The 17,252-nt window shown below is 45.6% G+C and overlaps 1 protein-coding gene across 1 annotated transcript in view; it reads right to left on the bottom strand.

The window, feature by feature from the left end:
• reck (reversion-inducing-cysteine-rich protein with kazal motifs) overlaps positions 1-17,252 on the bottom strand; it is a 250,308-nt gene that overhangs the window by 209,944 nt on the left and 23,112 nt on the right. Inside the window, exons 4-5 of the mRNA XM_085993983.1 lie at positions 895-969; positions 565-601 (exon numbers count right to left, since the gene is read on the bottom strand). Coding sequence (XP_085850109.1) covers positions 565-601; positions 895-969 — 112 coding nt within the window. The remainder of the gene's footprint in view (positions 1-564; positions 602-894; positions 970-17,252) is intronic.

Below are 17,252 nucleotides of genomic sequence, written 5' to 3'. Positions count from 1 at the left end.
ACTAGATTGATTCCTGGGAGGAGAGGGTTGTCCTATGAGGAGAGATTGAGCAGATTGGGTCTATACTCTCTGGAGTTTAGAAGAATGAGAGGTGATCTCATTGAAACATATAAGATCCTGAGGGGAACTGACAGGGTAGATGCTGCGAGGTTGTTTCCCCTGGTTGGAGAGTCTACAACTAGGAGGCATAGTCTCAGGATAAGTATTCGGCCATTTAAGACGGAGATGAGGAGGAATTTCTTCACTCAGAGGGTTGGGAATCTTTGGAATTCTCTACCCCAAAGGGCTGTGGATGCTGAATCGTTGAGTATATTCAAGGCTGAGATAGATACATTTTTGGACTCCAGGGGAATCAAAGAATATGGAGATCAGGCAGGAAAGTGGAGTTGAGGTCGATGATCACCCATGATCTTATTGAATGGTGGAGCAGGCTTGAGAGGCCGTATGACCTACACCTGCTCCTAATTCTTATGTTATTATGTTCTTCTTAAAGGTGCTATATAAATACAAGTTGTTGTTGTATGATCATTCATTCTTCTCAGTTCACACAATATTGTCACTTACCAGGCAAAGAAGAGTTGATGCAAACCCAGAACTCGAACTGAAAAACACATTTAAAAATCTTTCAAGCATTTTAAAAAATGTTGTCACTTATTTATCAAGTACTTCCAGCTATAGATGACAATATTTAACTTAGTCACTGAAAGGTAATCACATTTAAATTTTCCTTGGCAGACCGCAATGCATGGTTGGTAGCATAACTAAGTTCTGGCATCCCACATTAGTCTAACTAGAAGGTGTTTCAAGCCGGTACAACAGTTCTATACTGACAATAATATGCAGCAAGTAAATTGGTAGTTTTAAGTTAATAAGATTAGGCCACATTCCTCTTACCATGGACTCAGGACAGTAGCCAGGCAATCGCTGCAGGAGATATTTCAGTCGAGACTCACTTTTTGTGGACGTAAGCTGCAAACATAATAATGTTGTAAAATTAAGCACACACCAAATTAAGCACAGTACATTGACTTAGTACAGCACAAGGGTTTTACAGATCTATTATTAAAATTAAAGAGCTTAAGTACCATAGCATAGAAACAAACATAAAACTGTTTTGAGGACATCACAAGTTTTCACAAACATCATTGTAGATTTTCAACTGAAACCAACAAATTGGCACATTTGAACAAACCTCAGTGCAGGAAGAAAGTTTTTAATCTAGAGGGCTGCAATTTTTCTTCCAGTGTAAGCTCATTCTTGGGATCAAGGAAAAGTAGCTCTTAGAAGATTATAATTAAGTCAGTATTTTAGAAGCAACTGTCCTCCCTTGAACTGGGCTTTTAACGATTAAGATAGCAGTTTTCCTTCATCAATCACACTTTTTAATTGCATTATGACATGAGTGTTTATATTGTGCGTATGCATAATGCATGTGAAAAAACTGTGCTTTTTGTTTGTCTTTTGCTCCTAAACTTCTCATACTCTCTACTTCTCTCTCCTCCTTTAAGACTCTCTTTAAAACCTACCTCTATGACCAAGCTTTTATTCACATGCCCAAATATCTCATGATGTGGCTCGGAGTCAAATTTTGTCTGATTACGCACCTGCGAAGCGCCTTGGGACGTTTTACTACATTAAAGGTGCGATATCAATGCAAGTTGTTGTAGTTTCTTACACTACAACAGTGACTACACCTCAAAAAGTACTTCATTGACTGTAAAGCGCTTTGGGATGTCCAGAGGTCATGAAAGGCGCTATATAAATGCAAGTTTTTCTTTTAGTTGTATAAAATTTTTGATTTCGACTCATTGCTAAAATCGTATGGGGTAAACACTTAATGCCTCGCAAAGTATTTCTCAACAGAAAAACCATCAGTTCAGACCAGTCAAATTGGCTACAATAGCTCCACAAGGTTTGAGTTTAAGAATATATGAACATAAGAAATAGGAGCTGGAGTAGGCCTTACAGCCCTTGAGCCTGCTCTGCCGTTCAAGATGATCATGGCTGAATTTGTACATCAACTCCACATTCCTGCCTTATCCCCATATCCCTCGAGTCCCTCCGTGCCCAAGAATCTATCGATCTCAGTCTTGAATATACTCATCGACTGAGCATCCACAGCCCTCTGGGGTAGAGAATTCCAAAGATTCAAAACCCTCTGAGTGAAGAAATTTCTCAACTCAGTCCTAGATGGCCGACCCTTTATCCTTAGACTATGCCCCCTAGTTCTAGACTCTCCAGCCAGGAGAAACAGCCTCTCAGTATCCACCCTGTCAAGCCCTCTATGAATTTTTTACGTTTCAATAAGATCACCTCTCACTCTTCTAAAGGCCAGAGAATATAGGATAGCAAAATACTGCGGATGCTGGAAATCCAAAATAACAACAGAAAATGCTGGAAAAACACAGCAGGCCAGGCAACATCCGTGGAGAGAGAAAGAGAGTCAACATTTCGGGTCGAAACCCTTCTACAGAACTGCTGATGTTACAAAAGAGCAGAAAACATCCAGAGCCTAACAGAATGCCAACAGAGGTCTACAAACGTAGATGCCATGCACTGGTTACAAAACTTGATTAATTATTTGCTATTTTGGAGAGATACTGCAGTCCTTCAGAATCTGAAAGCTGCAACTAATGTTATATACAAGTATAAAAAAAACCAAATATGAGTGCAGTAACTATCATCGCCTTATCTCCTTATCCATCACTGGCAGGATGGGCCTCAAACCTCCTCTTGCCAGTGGTACTTCAGAGCAATCAGCGACATGATTTCCGTCACATGCAATACGTGAGAAAATATAGAGAACACTCAGTCGTTACCAATCTGAAAAAAAATCAACAGCTAGCAGACCTGATCAGATCATTTGCCAACTGGGCAAAATATGTGCGGATGTTGTCTATTCCAAACCATTAAATATTTCCACTGGGAAGGGGGGGGTCAAACAGTGCTGTGCTCCTGAACAGAGTCTCTTTGGTTTCTATTCAGCAGCGATTGATGCGGTCACAAAAGATCCGAATGCAGGCATAAGCATCAGATTTTGAACCTCTGGCAACTTCTTCAACTTAAGCAGACTGTACACTTTGACCAAGATCAACAGAGAACTTGTCCACAAATTCCTATTTCTGAGGACTGTGTACTTGCAGCACACATTAAGGAGGATTACCAGCTGATTGTAGGCAGATCTGCAGCAACAGTGAAGAATTATGAACTGACTATCGACCTGCAGAAAACAGAAGTGATGTACTAACCAGCATCTGGTAAACATTACATCAAACCATCCACCATCAGCAATACTGAACAGAACGCCATAATGGGCACATCCCAAGATGCTGGCCGTTAAACACTGCTCTCAATGATTAAGAAGAGTGTGCCCACTTCTGAAAGGTCCTTTTGTATAAGGAAAGAAGTTTTGACTGGTCCAGTGTCTGGTTGAACACTAAACTCCTGCATACTTATGAAACCTGGCCATACTATCGCAAGCACATCGAAGAGATCAGCAAGTTTCACCAGCACCACCTCAGATAAGCCATGCATATCAAATGGCAGGACCACATTACCAATTATGAGGTGCTGACATGAGGAAAATCAAATAGCGCCAAGACAACATACAGCTGCATTGGCAGGACATGTTGATCTGACCAATGATTACAAACTTCCCATGTGAGTTCAGTACAATGAGCTAATACATGGCAAGAACTTGGAAGGGCAGCAAAAGGTGCATTGAAGCACGCGGATTGACCAACATGATATTTAACACAGCAAAAGAGCAGACTACTTTGGAATTCAGCACATCAACAGCAGCAAGAAAAACAGCTGCTGCAACAACTTGCATTTATGTAGCACCTTGAACGTAGTAAAACATCCCACGGCGCTTCACAGCAGTGTGATCAGACAAAAACTGGCACCAAGCCAAAGAAGGAGATAGTAGGACGGGTGACTAAAAGATTGGTCTTACAGGAGGAGAGAGGGGTTGAGAGGCGGAAAGGTTTAAAGGAGGGAATTCTAGAACTTAAGGCCGAGACAATGGAACACACGGCCTCCTCCAACAACAGAGTGAAGGAGGTTGGGGATGCACAAGAGGCCAGAGTTGGAGGACAGTGTTCTTGGAGGATTGTAAGCCTACAGAAACAGACTGAACAGCAACAGCGTGACAATCAAGTGACCATAACAGAAAGCTTATAAGCATGTTCTATGGAAAGCCCTGTGCTTCACAGATTGGATGACAGCCATAGGCTGGTCCATGGAAAATGATCAGCCATTTTCATGATTAAAGGACCACCAACAACTGCTGGATTGTTGCAAGGAGGTGCTAGTGGAAAAGTTCTTTGAAATGACCACTGGCCTCTTAGAAATTCTTTGGTTTCCAAAACACAGTGGCATTCATCTGGCCCTTTTCCCGCTTTAAATTTCCTGCTACATTTATCCACTATTCCTGCACAATTAAAAATATTGTGACCATTCCCGCTTCATAAAGTGATTACTCTGCATAGCGCTCAGGCCAGACAGAGGCTACAAGTGCTCCCAACAGCATGGACGGGGGATCTCCAATCTGGGCAAAGCCTACTGCCTCCAGCTGGCCAGTCAAGGGGGGCATCGGAAATGATCTGACAGAGACCAGGTCCAGGTGAACCTTAAGATTAGAAATACAGGGGATAAAATTACAAATTGCTTTTCCAGTACATGGAAAGTTAAATGCCAACAGCTGACTGCATACAGGCCCTGTGAACCTGAAGTTGAGGCTGTTTGAGATTCAATAAGGGTAACACCTTCTATAGGCATGTCACCTCACAAAAAAATGGCATTCCTGAAAAAATTGACCAGTCAGGGGTAAAAAAAAAAATTGCACACTGAGTGCTTTGTTCAAAGAGAATAAGTATTTGTTGGGGAATAACTATTCATTAGACCACTGAACATTTCAAACACTGACTTATTAGAGCTTAAAATCTTTGGCAAGTGGAAAAACCACACTGGCAGTTGATAGTGAAAAGAAATTGCATCCAAAGAAAACAAGGTCAAGTTCAGGATGAGAGTTTCAAAACAGATATTTCGGCATCAGCAGGACATAGCTTGCAAGATACAGCCTGTATTACATCACTTGCTCCTACAAATTGTAAAATAAAAATCCATCAAGAGAAAAGTTGTACAAATATTTCGTGAACTTGCCCCTTCATTTCTAGGACTTCTAAGGGTGCAAAAACCCTTTTCTCCACAGACGACACCAGAATTGCCAACCCCACCGCCTCAGGATGCAAACTCTTAAGAATCATGATATTTGGTATAGAAATCATGAGTTACTAATTTCTTCCCGACCCGACTCCTCGTTGACTTTTGCGCCAGGACAGGAAGCGCATTCAGTGAACCTTTGCTCCAAGACAGGAAACGCCTTCGGCTGTCACTAACCAATTGTGACATAAGAACTCTCTCGCTGGTGACTAAAGGTTTAGGTAGTTCAATAGAAACGTCCTGCCCCGCCCCGCCCCCTCCTCTCCCCCATATCGAGAGAGAAATTGGTGATGCGAAAGGCAAGAGGGATCACCAGACCTCCCAAGAGAGAAACTGGGGCCTGGTGAAGGAAAGTCTCTTCAGCCTCAACTCCCCTGTAGATGAAACAAATGCCCTGGCAGAGGGAAAGATTAGAACATAAGAAATAGGAGCAGGAGTAGGCCACTCAGGCCTTCGTGCCTGCTCCGCCATTCAACATGGCTGATCTTCGCCCTCAACTCCACTTTCATGCCCTATTCCCATATCCCTCGATTCCCCTAGAGTCCAAAAATCTATCGAACTAAGCCTTGATAATGCTCAACGACTGAGCATCCGCAGCCCTCTGGGGTAGAGAATACCAAAGATTCACAACCCTGAGTAAAGAAACTATAAAAAATAATTATCTGTATATTAAATAACCACTGCACCATTTTTGCAAAATGTTAACAATTTTTTTTTATACAGAATACCTCTACATTTTTTTTTGTATTTCCTGCTTCTATTTCCAACTGTTGATAATGTAAGAGCAACTGAACATTTTGTTTTATACATGCCAAATATACTGCATTCATTTAACAGTTCTTCGTGTGACACTTGGAGTGAAAAACTTTGGATTTACCTGAAATGATTGGCATATACATTATATTGTTGTTCATCAAAATGAGAGTTTTATAGATTTGACCTGGTATTGACGGCCGAGTCCGGCCTCCTGAAGACACTTTTTTGAGGGTTGGACAAGCATTTGGTGAGGAAAAACAGCTGAGAAATGGAAGTGGGAACTGTATATTGTGTTTGAACTCTGGAGTCAACCAGATGAACTGGAATGATACAAAAGCAAAATACTACAGATGCTGGAAATCTGAAATATAAACAGAAAATGCTGGAAATACTCAGCAGGTTAGGCAGCATCTGTGGAGGGAGAAACAGAGTTAACGTTTCAGGTCTGACGAAAGGTCATCAACCTGAAACGTTAACTCTGTTTCTCTCTTCACAGACGTGAACTAGAATGATACCTTTCCAGTCCTGCACATTTCTGTTTTTATCAATCCATTTAAAGACGACCCGACACCCTTGATGTTTATCACATGCTGAGGTCTACAACAGAAGCGTAAAGCTGCTAAAATGACATGTCCTTTCGTCAGCACCCAGATAATCCCTGTGGGGAAGTGGTGCAATGGGCCCCAAGGACAATTGCAGGTAAAATGGTGTTCGTTTAGGAATTTCACAGAACACCACGTACTTGTAAATTCTGGCTCCAATCAATCAATCTGCAAACTTCCCTTACTAAGAAAAACTAATATGTGAAATGTAACCACACGCATTAATCCTGGAGGGAGGGTGGAAGGGCAAGGAGCAGGAGACAGTTTGGGCCGGGCCGAATGTCAACAAAAGCAGCCCAACCCCCTGGGCCTTGCCCTGCTGACTCATTTTAAGGTAGCTCCACGGTTCGAGTCCATCTCAGGAAGCGAGTCAGTTGGTTCAGCTGCACGTTCAGCTGCTCCATTGCCCGTTCCATCATCTACAGCCGCACCGACTCAAAAAAGAAAGCGCACAGGGAAAAAAAACGCAAGATTTTGCTGTTAAATCATGAGATGGGTTAAAATTTCATGAAAAATCGCATGTCTCGCGATTAATTCATGAGAGTTGGCATTACTGTGACACTATAGCTGTGGTCAAGATGGAGGGCAGCCAAGTGCCCTGCTCCTAGACCTCTGCGAATGTTACTCTTAGCTTGCCACAGTGAAGTGTGTACAAGAATAACAGAGGGATGATTTTCCCTCTTCTGGCTTCCATAGAAAAAAAGTCAGCAGAATGTGGGAAACTGAACATGTATTTTCACATTCCATGTAGTTTTATTAACACGTTCTCAAGGTGGTATTGTAGAAAATACTGCAAGTTCTTCCACAGTGAAACCCAGTAATTAGGGAACATCAAGGCTTATCTTAGGCAGTGTTTCGTTAATAATAAACAAAAACAGAAAATGCTGGAAATACTCAGCAGGTCAGGCAGCATCTGTGGAGAGAGAAACAGAGTGAACGTTTCACTTCGATGACCTTTTGTCAGAACTTGAAAAAGTTAGCAACATAACGGCCTAGAAATTCGGTTTTGGCGCAGCGAGGGCTTTAGCGCCGGAAGTTAGTGCCGGCGCTAAGTCCCCCTGCGCGCGCCAAAAATTCAGTAGCGCCGCGCCCAAACGGCTGCCGGCGCTACTGAGGGGTCTCAGCGCCTCAAAACTGGCGCTATTCCGGCGCTGCGGCGCCCGCTGCGGTGTGGCAGGCTCGGGAAGTGCAGGCCTCCTCCTTCCGTTAAGGAGGAGCTGCCTGCACCCGGCCGCGGCCCGCGATAATCTTTTTAAAAATGAGCCCGGCACCTCGGACAAGTGCCGGGCTTGCTTCTGTTCCGGGGGGGGGGGGGGGGGGGGGGGGGGGGGGGGAGTCCGGGGAGGGAGCTGCGGCCAGGCGGCCGGCGGGAAAGCGGCCGGCCGCCGCGGGGCCTTTAATGCGCCGGCGCAAAGTTCTGTAAGGCACCTCTGCCAGAACGTTGCTTGCGGCTGCCACGGGCGAGGCGGCCGCAACTCAATTTCCGAGTTCGGGCGGGTTACCATGGCAACCGGGACGCTGCGCACACTGATGACGTCATCGGTGCCGGCGCAGCGCTACCGGCCTAACGCCGATTTAGGGCCCCTGTCAATTTCTAAACTGGCCATAACTTCGGCGCTAGGCCCTCTAGCGCCTCAAAAGCGGCGCTAAGGCCAGTGAATTTCTAGGCCAACATGTTTTAAGCAAGTGCAGGGGAAGGGAAAGGAAGGAGGAGAGGAAAGAACAAAAGGGAAGGTCTGTGATAGGGTGGAAGGCAGGAGAGATTAAATGATAAAAGCTATGATTATACAAAGCAAAAGGAGATAGTAATGGAACAAGTAAAGGGACAAAAGATAGGGCTAGCAGAGGTGTAAGTGGGAATGGCAGAATCATCAACAGCTGCTGTCTAAAAAAAAAAATGGGGGCAGAAGTTATGATCTGAAATTGTTGAACTCAATGTTGAATCCAGAAGGCTGTAAAGTAGCTAATCGAAAGTTGAGGTGCAGTTCCTCGAGCTCACGTTGCGCTTTGTTGGAACAGCATAGGAGGCCGAGGATGGAGAGGTCAGATTGGGAGTGAAGCGGAGAATTAAAGTGACAGGCAATCGGAAGCTCGGGGTCACGCCTGCAGAGTGAACGGAGGGGTTCCACAAAGTGGTCACCCAGTCTGTGTTTGTTTTCCCCAATGTAGAGGAGACCGCATTGTGAGCAGCGAATACAGTATACTAAATTGAAAGTATAAATAAATCGCTGTTTAACCTGGAAGGAGTGTTTGGGGCCCTGGACAGTGGGAAGGGAGGAGGGCAGGTGTTGCATCTCCTGTGCTTGCACGGGTAGGTGCCAGGGGAAGGGGTGTTGGGGGTGATTGAGGAGTGGACCAGGGTGTCACAGAGGGAGCGGTCCCTTCAGAATGCTGAAAGGGGAGGTGAGGGGAAGATGTGTTTGGTGGTGGGATCACGCTGGAGGTGGCAGAAATGACGGAGGATGATCCGTTGAATGTGGAGGCTGGTGGGGTGAAAGGTGAGGACAAGGGGAACCCTATTGCGGTTCTGGGAGGGAGAGGAAGGGGCGAGAACAGAAGTGCGAGAAATGGAACGGACACGGTCGAGGGCCGTGTCAACCACGGTAGAGGGGAATCCTCAATTGAGGAAAAAGGAAGACACATCGGAAGCACTAGTATGGAAGGTGGCATCGTCAGAACAAATGTGACTGAGATGGAGAAACTGGGAGAATGGGATAGAGTCCTTACAGGAAGCGGGGTTGGAGGAAGTGTAGTCAAGGTAGCTGTAGGAGTCAGTGGGTTTATAGTAGACGTTGGTTGATAGCCTATAACCAGAAATGGAGACAGAGAAGTTGAGGAAGGGAAGGGAAGAGTCGGAGATGGACCATGTGAGGGTGAGGGAAGGGTGGAAATTGTAAGCAAGGTGAATGAAATTTTCCAGTTCAGGGCGAGAGCAGGAAACGGCACCGATACAGTCATCAATGTACCGGAAAAAGAGGTGAGGGAGGGGACCTGAGTAGGACTGGAACAATGAATGTTCCACATATCCCACGAAAAGGCAGGCATAGCTCCATAGCAACATATTTTTCTTTAATAATTATTTCAGTAACAAATGAACCATTAAGAGCACTTTACAGTGCTATGATGAAAGATTACTGCTTATTCATACTGACATAAATGCAAAAAAGTGTCATGGTTAGACTGCCAGCAAAGTTGAAGCCCATGCAATAAAAGGGGCAGTGGCAGCATGGATATGAAATTGGCTAAGTGACAGGAAACAGAGAGTAGTGGTGAACAGTTGTTTTTCGGACTGGAGGAAGGTACACAGTGGTGTTTCCCAGGGGTCGGTACTGGGACCACTGCTTTTCTTGATATATATTAATGACTTGGACTTGGGTGTACAGGGCACAATTTCAAAATTTGCAGATGACACAAAACTTGGAAGTACAGGTAGACTATCCTTTATCCGAAAACCTCGGGACCAGCCATGTTTCGGTTTTCGGAGAATTTCGGATTTCAGGTGGGTCGGCGGGGGTCCGCGGGGGGTCGTGCGCACGACCCCCCGCCGACCCCGACCCCCCTGCCGGCCCCGACCCCCTCGCCGACCCCCGCCAGCCCCGACCCCCGCGGACCCCCGCCGGCCCCGACCCCCGCGCCGACACCTCCCCCGCGGACCCCCGCCGGCGCCGACCCCCCCCCCCGCGGACCCCCGCCGACCCCGACCCCCGCCGACTTACTGTCGGGGTCGGCGGGGGTCCGCGGGGGGGTCGGCGGGGGGTCGTGCGCACGACTTACGCTGACGCTCAGCATAAGTCGGCGGGGGTCGGGTCGGCGGGGGTCGGGGCCGGCGGGGGGGGGGTCGTGCGCACGACTTACGCTGACGCTCAGCGTAAGTCGGCGGGGGTCGGGGTCGGCGGGGGTCGGGGCCGGCGGGGGTCGGGGCCGGTGGGGGTCCGCGGGGGGTCGGCGCACGACTTACGCTGGACTTACGCTGAACGAGAAAACCTTCGGTTTTTAGAGGGTTTCGGTTTTCGGAAGTTCGGATAAAGGGTAGTCTACCTGTATAGTGAACAGTGAGGAGGATAGTGATAGACTTCAAGAAGACATAGATAGGCTGGTGAAATGGGCGGACACGTGCAGATGAAAGTTAACGCAGAAAAGTGCGAAGTGATACATTTTGGTAGGAAGAACGAGGAGAGGCAATATAAACTAAAGAGCACAATCCTAACGAGGGTGCTTGAACAGAGAGACCTGGGGGTATGTGCGCACAAATCGTTGAAGGTGGCAAGGCAGGTTAGGTTGAGAAAGCAGTTAAAAAAGCATATGGGATCCTGGGCTTCATAAATAGAGGCAGAGAGTACAAAAGCAAGGAAGTCATGATGAACCTTTATAAAACACTGGTCCGGCCTCACCAGTCGGCACGGGCTCGACAGGCCAAATGGCCTCCTTCTGCGCTGTAACCATTCTATGATTCTAAGTGGTAAAAAGATGGTAGTTGAAGATTTACTAAAAAAAAAAGTCTCTGTTAAAAAAAAGTCAGATGTTCATTTATAGAACAAAGTAGAAATTGGATTAGTCTAAAAATTAGATCTTCATTTGCTACCTGTATTATTATGCGAATTACCTTATTCAAATCAGCATCAAAGACCTACGTCAATTTTGGGTCTTTTTGGCCCAGCTATCAAATGCTGAACCCAGGTTACAACACCAAGTTTCAGCGCAGACATAACTGTAAAGTTAAGGAAAGCTCAAGCTGAACATGGAACTATCTGGAAACTCAAGTATGTCAGAGCATAAAGAGCAGAAAACCTAAAAATTGCCAGAAAATGTGACGTCAAAGACACTTAAAACTCAAAGTTGACAGGATTAAAAACTCACTTTGCCCTTGCACAAAGTCCCCAACATCTTTCTTTTTCAACAATCAATGCTACAGCATTTCACATGGTTTTGACAAAGCATCTGGACTTCATTTTGCTTCAAAACATCATCCTTTGAAGTAGTATATATTTTGGAAAATATTTAAGTACTAACAAATGTAGCCCTTTTTAAAAGAGTCACGAGTGTGCCTGCAACCTCTGTCCAAAAAGACTTGTGCAGACATAAACTGTGCCACTGACCCACACACAGTCTATGGGGTCATGTGTAACAGCATAGAGTGGAAAGGCCTCTGCACAAGACTCTGTTCTTTTACCCATTTATGGGCATCAGAGTGAAAAACAAACCATACAGTTCCAGAGTCATACTATAAAGACCCGCAGAAAATCGAAGACTCAGAAGCAGACTTGGTTGCCATCCTGAACTCAGGAGTTAAGTGCAAATAACCTGTGTGTGCAATGCTGCTGTTATGTATACAGTATTGGGTAGTGAAAACAAATCAAATGCAACCTGACAAATTGAGGGAACATGCATGTACCCTTATTAATTGCTGTGGAGTGAATGGACACAACAACAACTTGCATTTATATAGCGCCTTTAACGTAAGAAAACGCCCCTAGGCACTTCACACAAAAATTGACACCGAGCAAAAAAGTGATCAAAAGCTTGGTCAAAGAGGTAGGCTTTAAGGAGGGCCTACAAGGAGAGGTGGAAGTTTAGGGAGGCAATTTCAGAGCATGGGCCTAAACAACTGAAGGCACCAACGTCAATGTAACCCCACTATTTAAGAAAGGAGGGCGAGATATAGCGGGGAACTACAGACCAGTTAGCCGGACATCAGTAGTAGGGAAACATAGAAGATAGGAGCGGGAGTAGGCCAGTCGGCCCCTCGAGCCTGCTCCGCCATTCAATCAGATCATGGCTGATCATCCAAACGCAGTACCCTGTCCCTGCCTTCTCCCCAGATCCCTTTAGCCTTAAGAAATATATCTAACTCCTTCTTGAATATATTTAATGACTTGGCCTCAACTGCCTTCTATGGTAGAGAATTCCACAGGTTCACCACTCTCTGGGTGAAGAAATTCCTCTTCATCTCTGTCCTAAATGGCTTACCCCTTATCTTTAGACTGTGACCCCTGGTTCTGGACTCCCCCGCCATCGGGAACATCCTTCCTGCATCTAGTCTGTCTAGTCCTGTTAGAATTTCATAAGTTTCAATGAGATCCCCTCTCATTCTTCTAAACTCCAGTGAGTATAAGCCCAATCGAAAATGCTCGAATTAAGCGTGTGGTAACAGGGCATTTAGAAAATATTAGGATTGGGCAGAGTCAACACAGATTTATGAAAGGGAAATCGTGTTTGACAAATCTGTTAGAATTTTTTGAGGTTGTAGCTAGCAGAATAGATAGCGGGGAACCAGTGGATGTGGTGAATTGGATTTTCAGAAGGCATTCGATAAGGTGCCACACAAGTTATTAAACAAAATTAGGGCTCATGGGATTAGGGGTAATATACTACCATGGATTGCGGATTGGTTAACGGACAGAAAACAGAGCGAAGGATGAAACGGGTCATTTTCGGGTCGGCAGCCTGTAACTCGTGGGGCACCGCAAGGATCAGTGCTTGGGCCTCAGCTATTCACAATCTACATCAATGATTTGGATGAGTGGACCAAATGTAATATATCCAAGTTTGCTGATGATACAAAGCTGGGTGGGAATGTAAGTTGTGAGGAGGATGCAAAGAGGTTTCAAGGGAACACAGACAGGCTAAGTGAGTGGGCAAGAACATGACAAATTGAATATAATGTGGAGAAATGTGAAGTTATCCACTTTGGTAGGTAAAATAGAAAAGCAGAGTATTTTTTAAATGGTGAGAGTCTGGGGATGTTGGTGTTCAGAGGGACCTGGTGTCCTTGTACGCAAATCACTGAAAGTTAACATGCAGGTGCAGCAAGCAATTAGGAAAGCAAATGGTATGTTGGCCTTTATTACAAGAGGATTTGAGTATAAGAGCAAAGACGTCTTACTGCAATTATATAGGGCCTTGGTGAGACCAACGAAGGTTCACCAGACTGGTTCCTGGGATGGAGGGATTGTCCTATGAGGAGAGATTGAGTAGACTAGGCCTATATTCTCTGGAGTTTAGAAGAATGAGAGGTGACATTCTTACAAAATTGTTGCAGGGCTGGACAGGGTAGATGCAGAGAGGAAGTTTCCCCTGGCTGGGGAGTCTAGAACCAGAGGTCACTGTCTCAAAATAAGGGGTCAGCCATTTAGGACTGAGATGAGAAGAAATTTCTTCACTCAGAGGGTGGTGACTCTTTGGAATTCTCTGCCCCACAGGACTGTGGAGGCTCAGTCATTGAGTAAATTCAAGACAGAGATCGATAGATTTCTGAATATTATGGGAATCAAGGGATATGAGGACAGTGCAAGAAAGTGGAGATAAGGTAGAAAATCAGCCATGATCTTACTGAATGGCACAGCAGGCTTGAAGGGCCAAATGGCCTACTCCTGCTCCTATTTCTTATGTTCAATGGTAGGGCGAAGGGAGTAGGGGATGCATAAGAGGCCAGAGTTGGAGGAACGCAGAGTTCTTGGAGGGCTGGAGGAGGTTACAGAGATAGGCAAGGGCAAGGCCATGGAGGGATTTGAGCACAAGGGTGGAAATTTAAAATTTGAGGCATTGATAGACCGGGAGTCAATGTAGGTTAGCGAGCACAGGTGAGCAGAATTTGGGACAGGATAGGAAATGGCAGCAGTGTTTTGGATGAGCTCAAGTTTGTGGAGGGCCAGCAAGGATAGGATTGGAATAGTCGAGTCTGGAAGTGAAAAAGGCAATGATGAGGGTTTCAGCAGCAGATGAGCTGAGACAGGGGCGAAGTCAGGTGACGCTACAGAGGTGGAATTAGGCGGTCTTTGTGATGGAGAGGATATGGGGTCAGAAGCTCAGCTCAGGGTGGAATATGACGCCGAAGTTGCGGCCAGCCTGGTTCAATGCGAGACAGCGGCCAGGAGTGCGAGTCATCAAAGAGTGCTGTGAGTTTGGGTAAGTGTGGGTGTTCTTTAATTGTTATTTCTCTTTAAATCATTCTTGATAAGATTACTTAAGCAGTTTAAGTAAAGGGGAAAAGTTAAATATTTGGGATTCTGTTGGTTTAACAAGAGTAAAACAAGGTTACACTGCAGTAGGAGTAAATTGGCACAGCAGGCAGTGGAAACCAGTTTTCTAACCAATCAGCAGGGGTGACTCATTTGGCTGTAAACAAACAAACAGTATAAAAAGACCAGTCCTAGTGCGTGTCATCAAAGTGTGCTGTGAGTTTGGGTAAGTGTGAGTTAGGGTAAGTGGGGTGTAAGGTGCTCTTTTCAAACTTTAACTCTGTGGGTTGTAGTTAATAAGGCCTTTCTGGTGCAGAGTGACTGTTGGTAAACCATTTAACTGGTGTAACTAGAGGGATTGATTTAATTTAAATCCAATTAATTAAAGGGGATACTAGCATCTAAAATCAGGCAGAGGCTGTCCATAACTAACAATAAAAAATGTAATTCATTACATAGAATGGAGCAGGTGATGTGTTACTGTTGCGAGATGTGGGAGCCGGTGAACCCCATTGAGGCTCACGGTGATTACGTCTGTGACAAGTGTCTGCTGCTACAGGAACTCCAGCTCCGTGTTGATGAGCTGGAGTCTGAGCTTCAGACACTGCGACACATCAGGGAGGGGGAGAAGTATCAGGGGAATTCATAATGGGAAACAAGGAAATGGCAGACCAACTAAATACATACTTTGGTTCTGTCTTCACAAAGGAGGACACAAATAACCTCCCAGAGATGCCGGGGAACATAGGGTCTGATGAAAAAGAGGAACTGAAAGAAATCAGTATTTGTAGGAAAATGGTGTTAGGAAAATTGATGGGACTGAAGGCCGATAAATCCCCAGGGCCTGATGGTCTACATCCCAGGGTACTTAAGGAAGTGGCCCTAGAGATAGTAGATGCATTACTGGTCATCTTCCAGAACTCGAAAGACTCTGGAACGGTACCCATGGATTGGAGGGTAGCTGATGTTACCCCACTATTCAAAAAAGGAGGTAGAGAAAAAGCGGGGAATTATAGACCGGTAAGCCTGACATCGGTAGTGGGGAAAATGCTAGAGTCTATTATAAAAGATGTAATAGCAGAGCACTTGGAAAGCAGTGACAGGATCAGACAAAGTCAACATGGATTTACAAAAGGTAAATCATGCTTGACTAATCTACTGGAATTTTTTGAGGATGTAACTGGTAAAATAGATAAGGGAGAACCAGTGGATGTGGTGTATTTGGACTTTCAGAAGGCTTTCGATAAGGTCCCACATAAGAGATTAGCGTGCAAAATTAAGGCACATGGGATTGGGGGCAAGGTATTGACTTGGATAGAGAACTGGTTGGCGGACAGAAAGCAAAGAGTTGGAATAAACGGGTCGTTTTCCGAGTGGCAGGCAGTGACTAGTGGGGTACCGCAAGGATCGGTCCTAGGACCCCAGCTGTTCACAATATATATTAATGATCTGGACGAGGGAATTGGATGTAATATCTCCAAATTTGCAGACGACACAAAGCTGGGCGGGAGGGTAAGCTGCGAGGAGGATGTCGGGAAACTACAGTACGATTTGGACAGGTTGGGTGATTGGGCAGAAACATGGCAAATGCATTTTAATGTGGATAAATGTGAGGTTATCCACTTTGGTGGGAAAAACAGGAAGGCAGATTATTACTTGAATGGCAATAGATTGGGAGAAGGGGAAGTGCAAAGAGACCTGGGTGTCCTTGTGCACCAATCGCTGAAGGTAAGCATGCAGGTGCAACAGGCGGTTAAGAAGGCAAATGGTATGTTGGCTTTCGTAGCAAGAGGGTTCGAGTACAGGAACAAGGATGTCTTGCTACAGTTGTACAGGGCCTTGGTGAGACCGCACCTTGAGTATTGTGTGCAGTTTTGGTCACCTTACCTGAGGAAGGACGTTCTTGCCATGGAGGGAGTGCAGCGAAGATTCACCAGGCTGATACCTGGGATGGCAGGAATGACGTATGAGGAGAGATTGTGTCGATTGGGCTTATACTCACTGGAGTTTAGAAGATTGAGAGGGGATCTCATCGAAACCTATAAAATTCTGTCAGGTCTGGACAGACTAGATGCAGGAAGGATGTTTCTGATGGCCAGGGAGTCCAGAACCAGGGGTCATAGTCTAAGGATAAGGGGTAAGCCATTTAGGACTGAAATGAGGAGGAATTTCTTCACCCAGAGTGGTGAACCTGTGGAATTCTCTGCCACAGAGGGTGGTGGAGGCTAGTTCATTAAATATATTCAAGAAAGAGTTGGATATATTTCTTGAGGCTAAAGGGATCAAGGGATATGGGGAAAAGGCAGGTACAGGGTACTGAATTTGGATGATCAGCCATGATCACATTGAATGGAAGAGCAGGCTCGAAGGGCCGAATGGCCTACTCCTGCTCCAATTTTCTATGTTTCTATGACTCTGTATCAGGAGGTGGTCACACCTATGAAGTTAATTAATTCAGATGTAGCCCATGGTCAGGGACAGGACGGTGTGACTACGAGTGAGGCAGGTACGGGGTTGAGCTGGAGGAGCCGCAGCCCTTGCTCTTGTCCAACAGGTTCGAGGTTCTTACTCCCTGTGGGGACAGGAGCAGGGACTGCAGGGAGGATGAGCCACCTGGCCACAGCACCGTGGAACAGGGGGCCATTCAAGAGGGGGGAGTAAATAGAAATGTTGCAGTGGTAGGGGATAGTATTAATAGGGGGATAGATAGAGT

The sequence above is a fragment of the Somniosus microcephalus genome, chromosome 7 (assembly GCF_052327205.1).
Source record: "Somniosus microcephalus isolate GS21.2 chromosome 7, FLI_Smic_1.0, whole genome shotgun sequence".
NCBI lineage: Eukaryota > Metazoa > Chordata > Chondrichthyes > Squaliformes > Somniosidae > Somniosus > Somniosus microcephalus.
The sequence above is the reverse complement of the archived record's forward strand: the minus strand, read 5'-3'. Positions and strand labels throughout refer to the sequence as shown.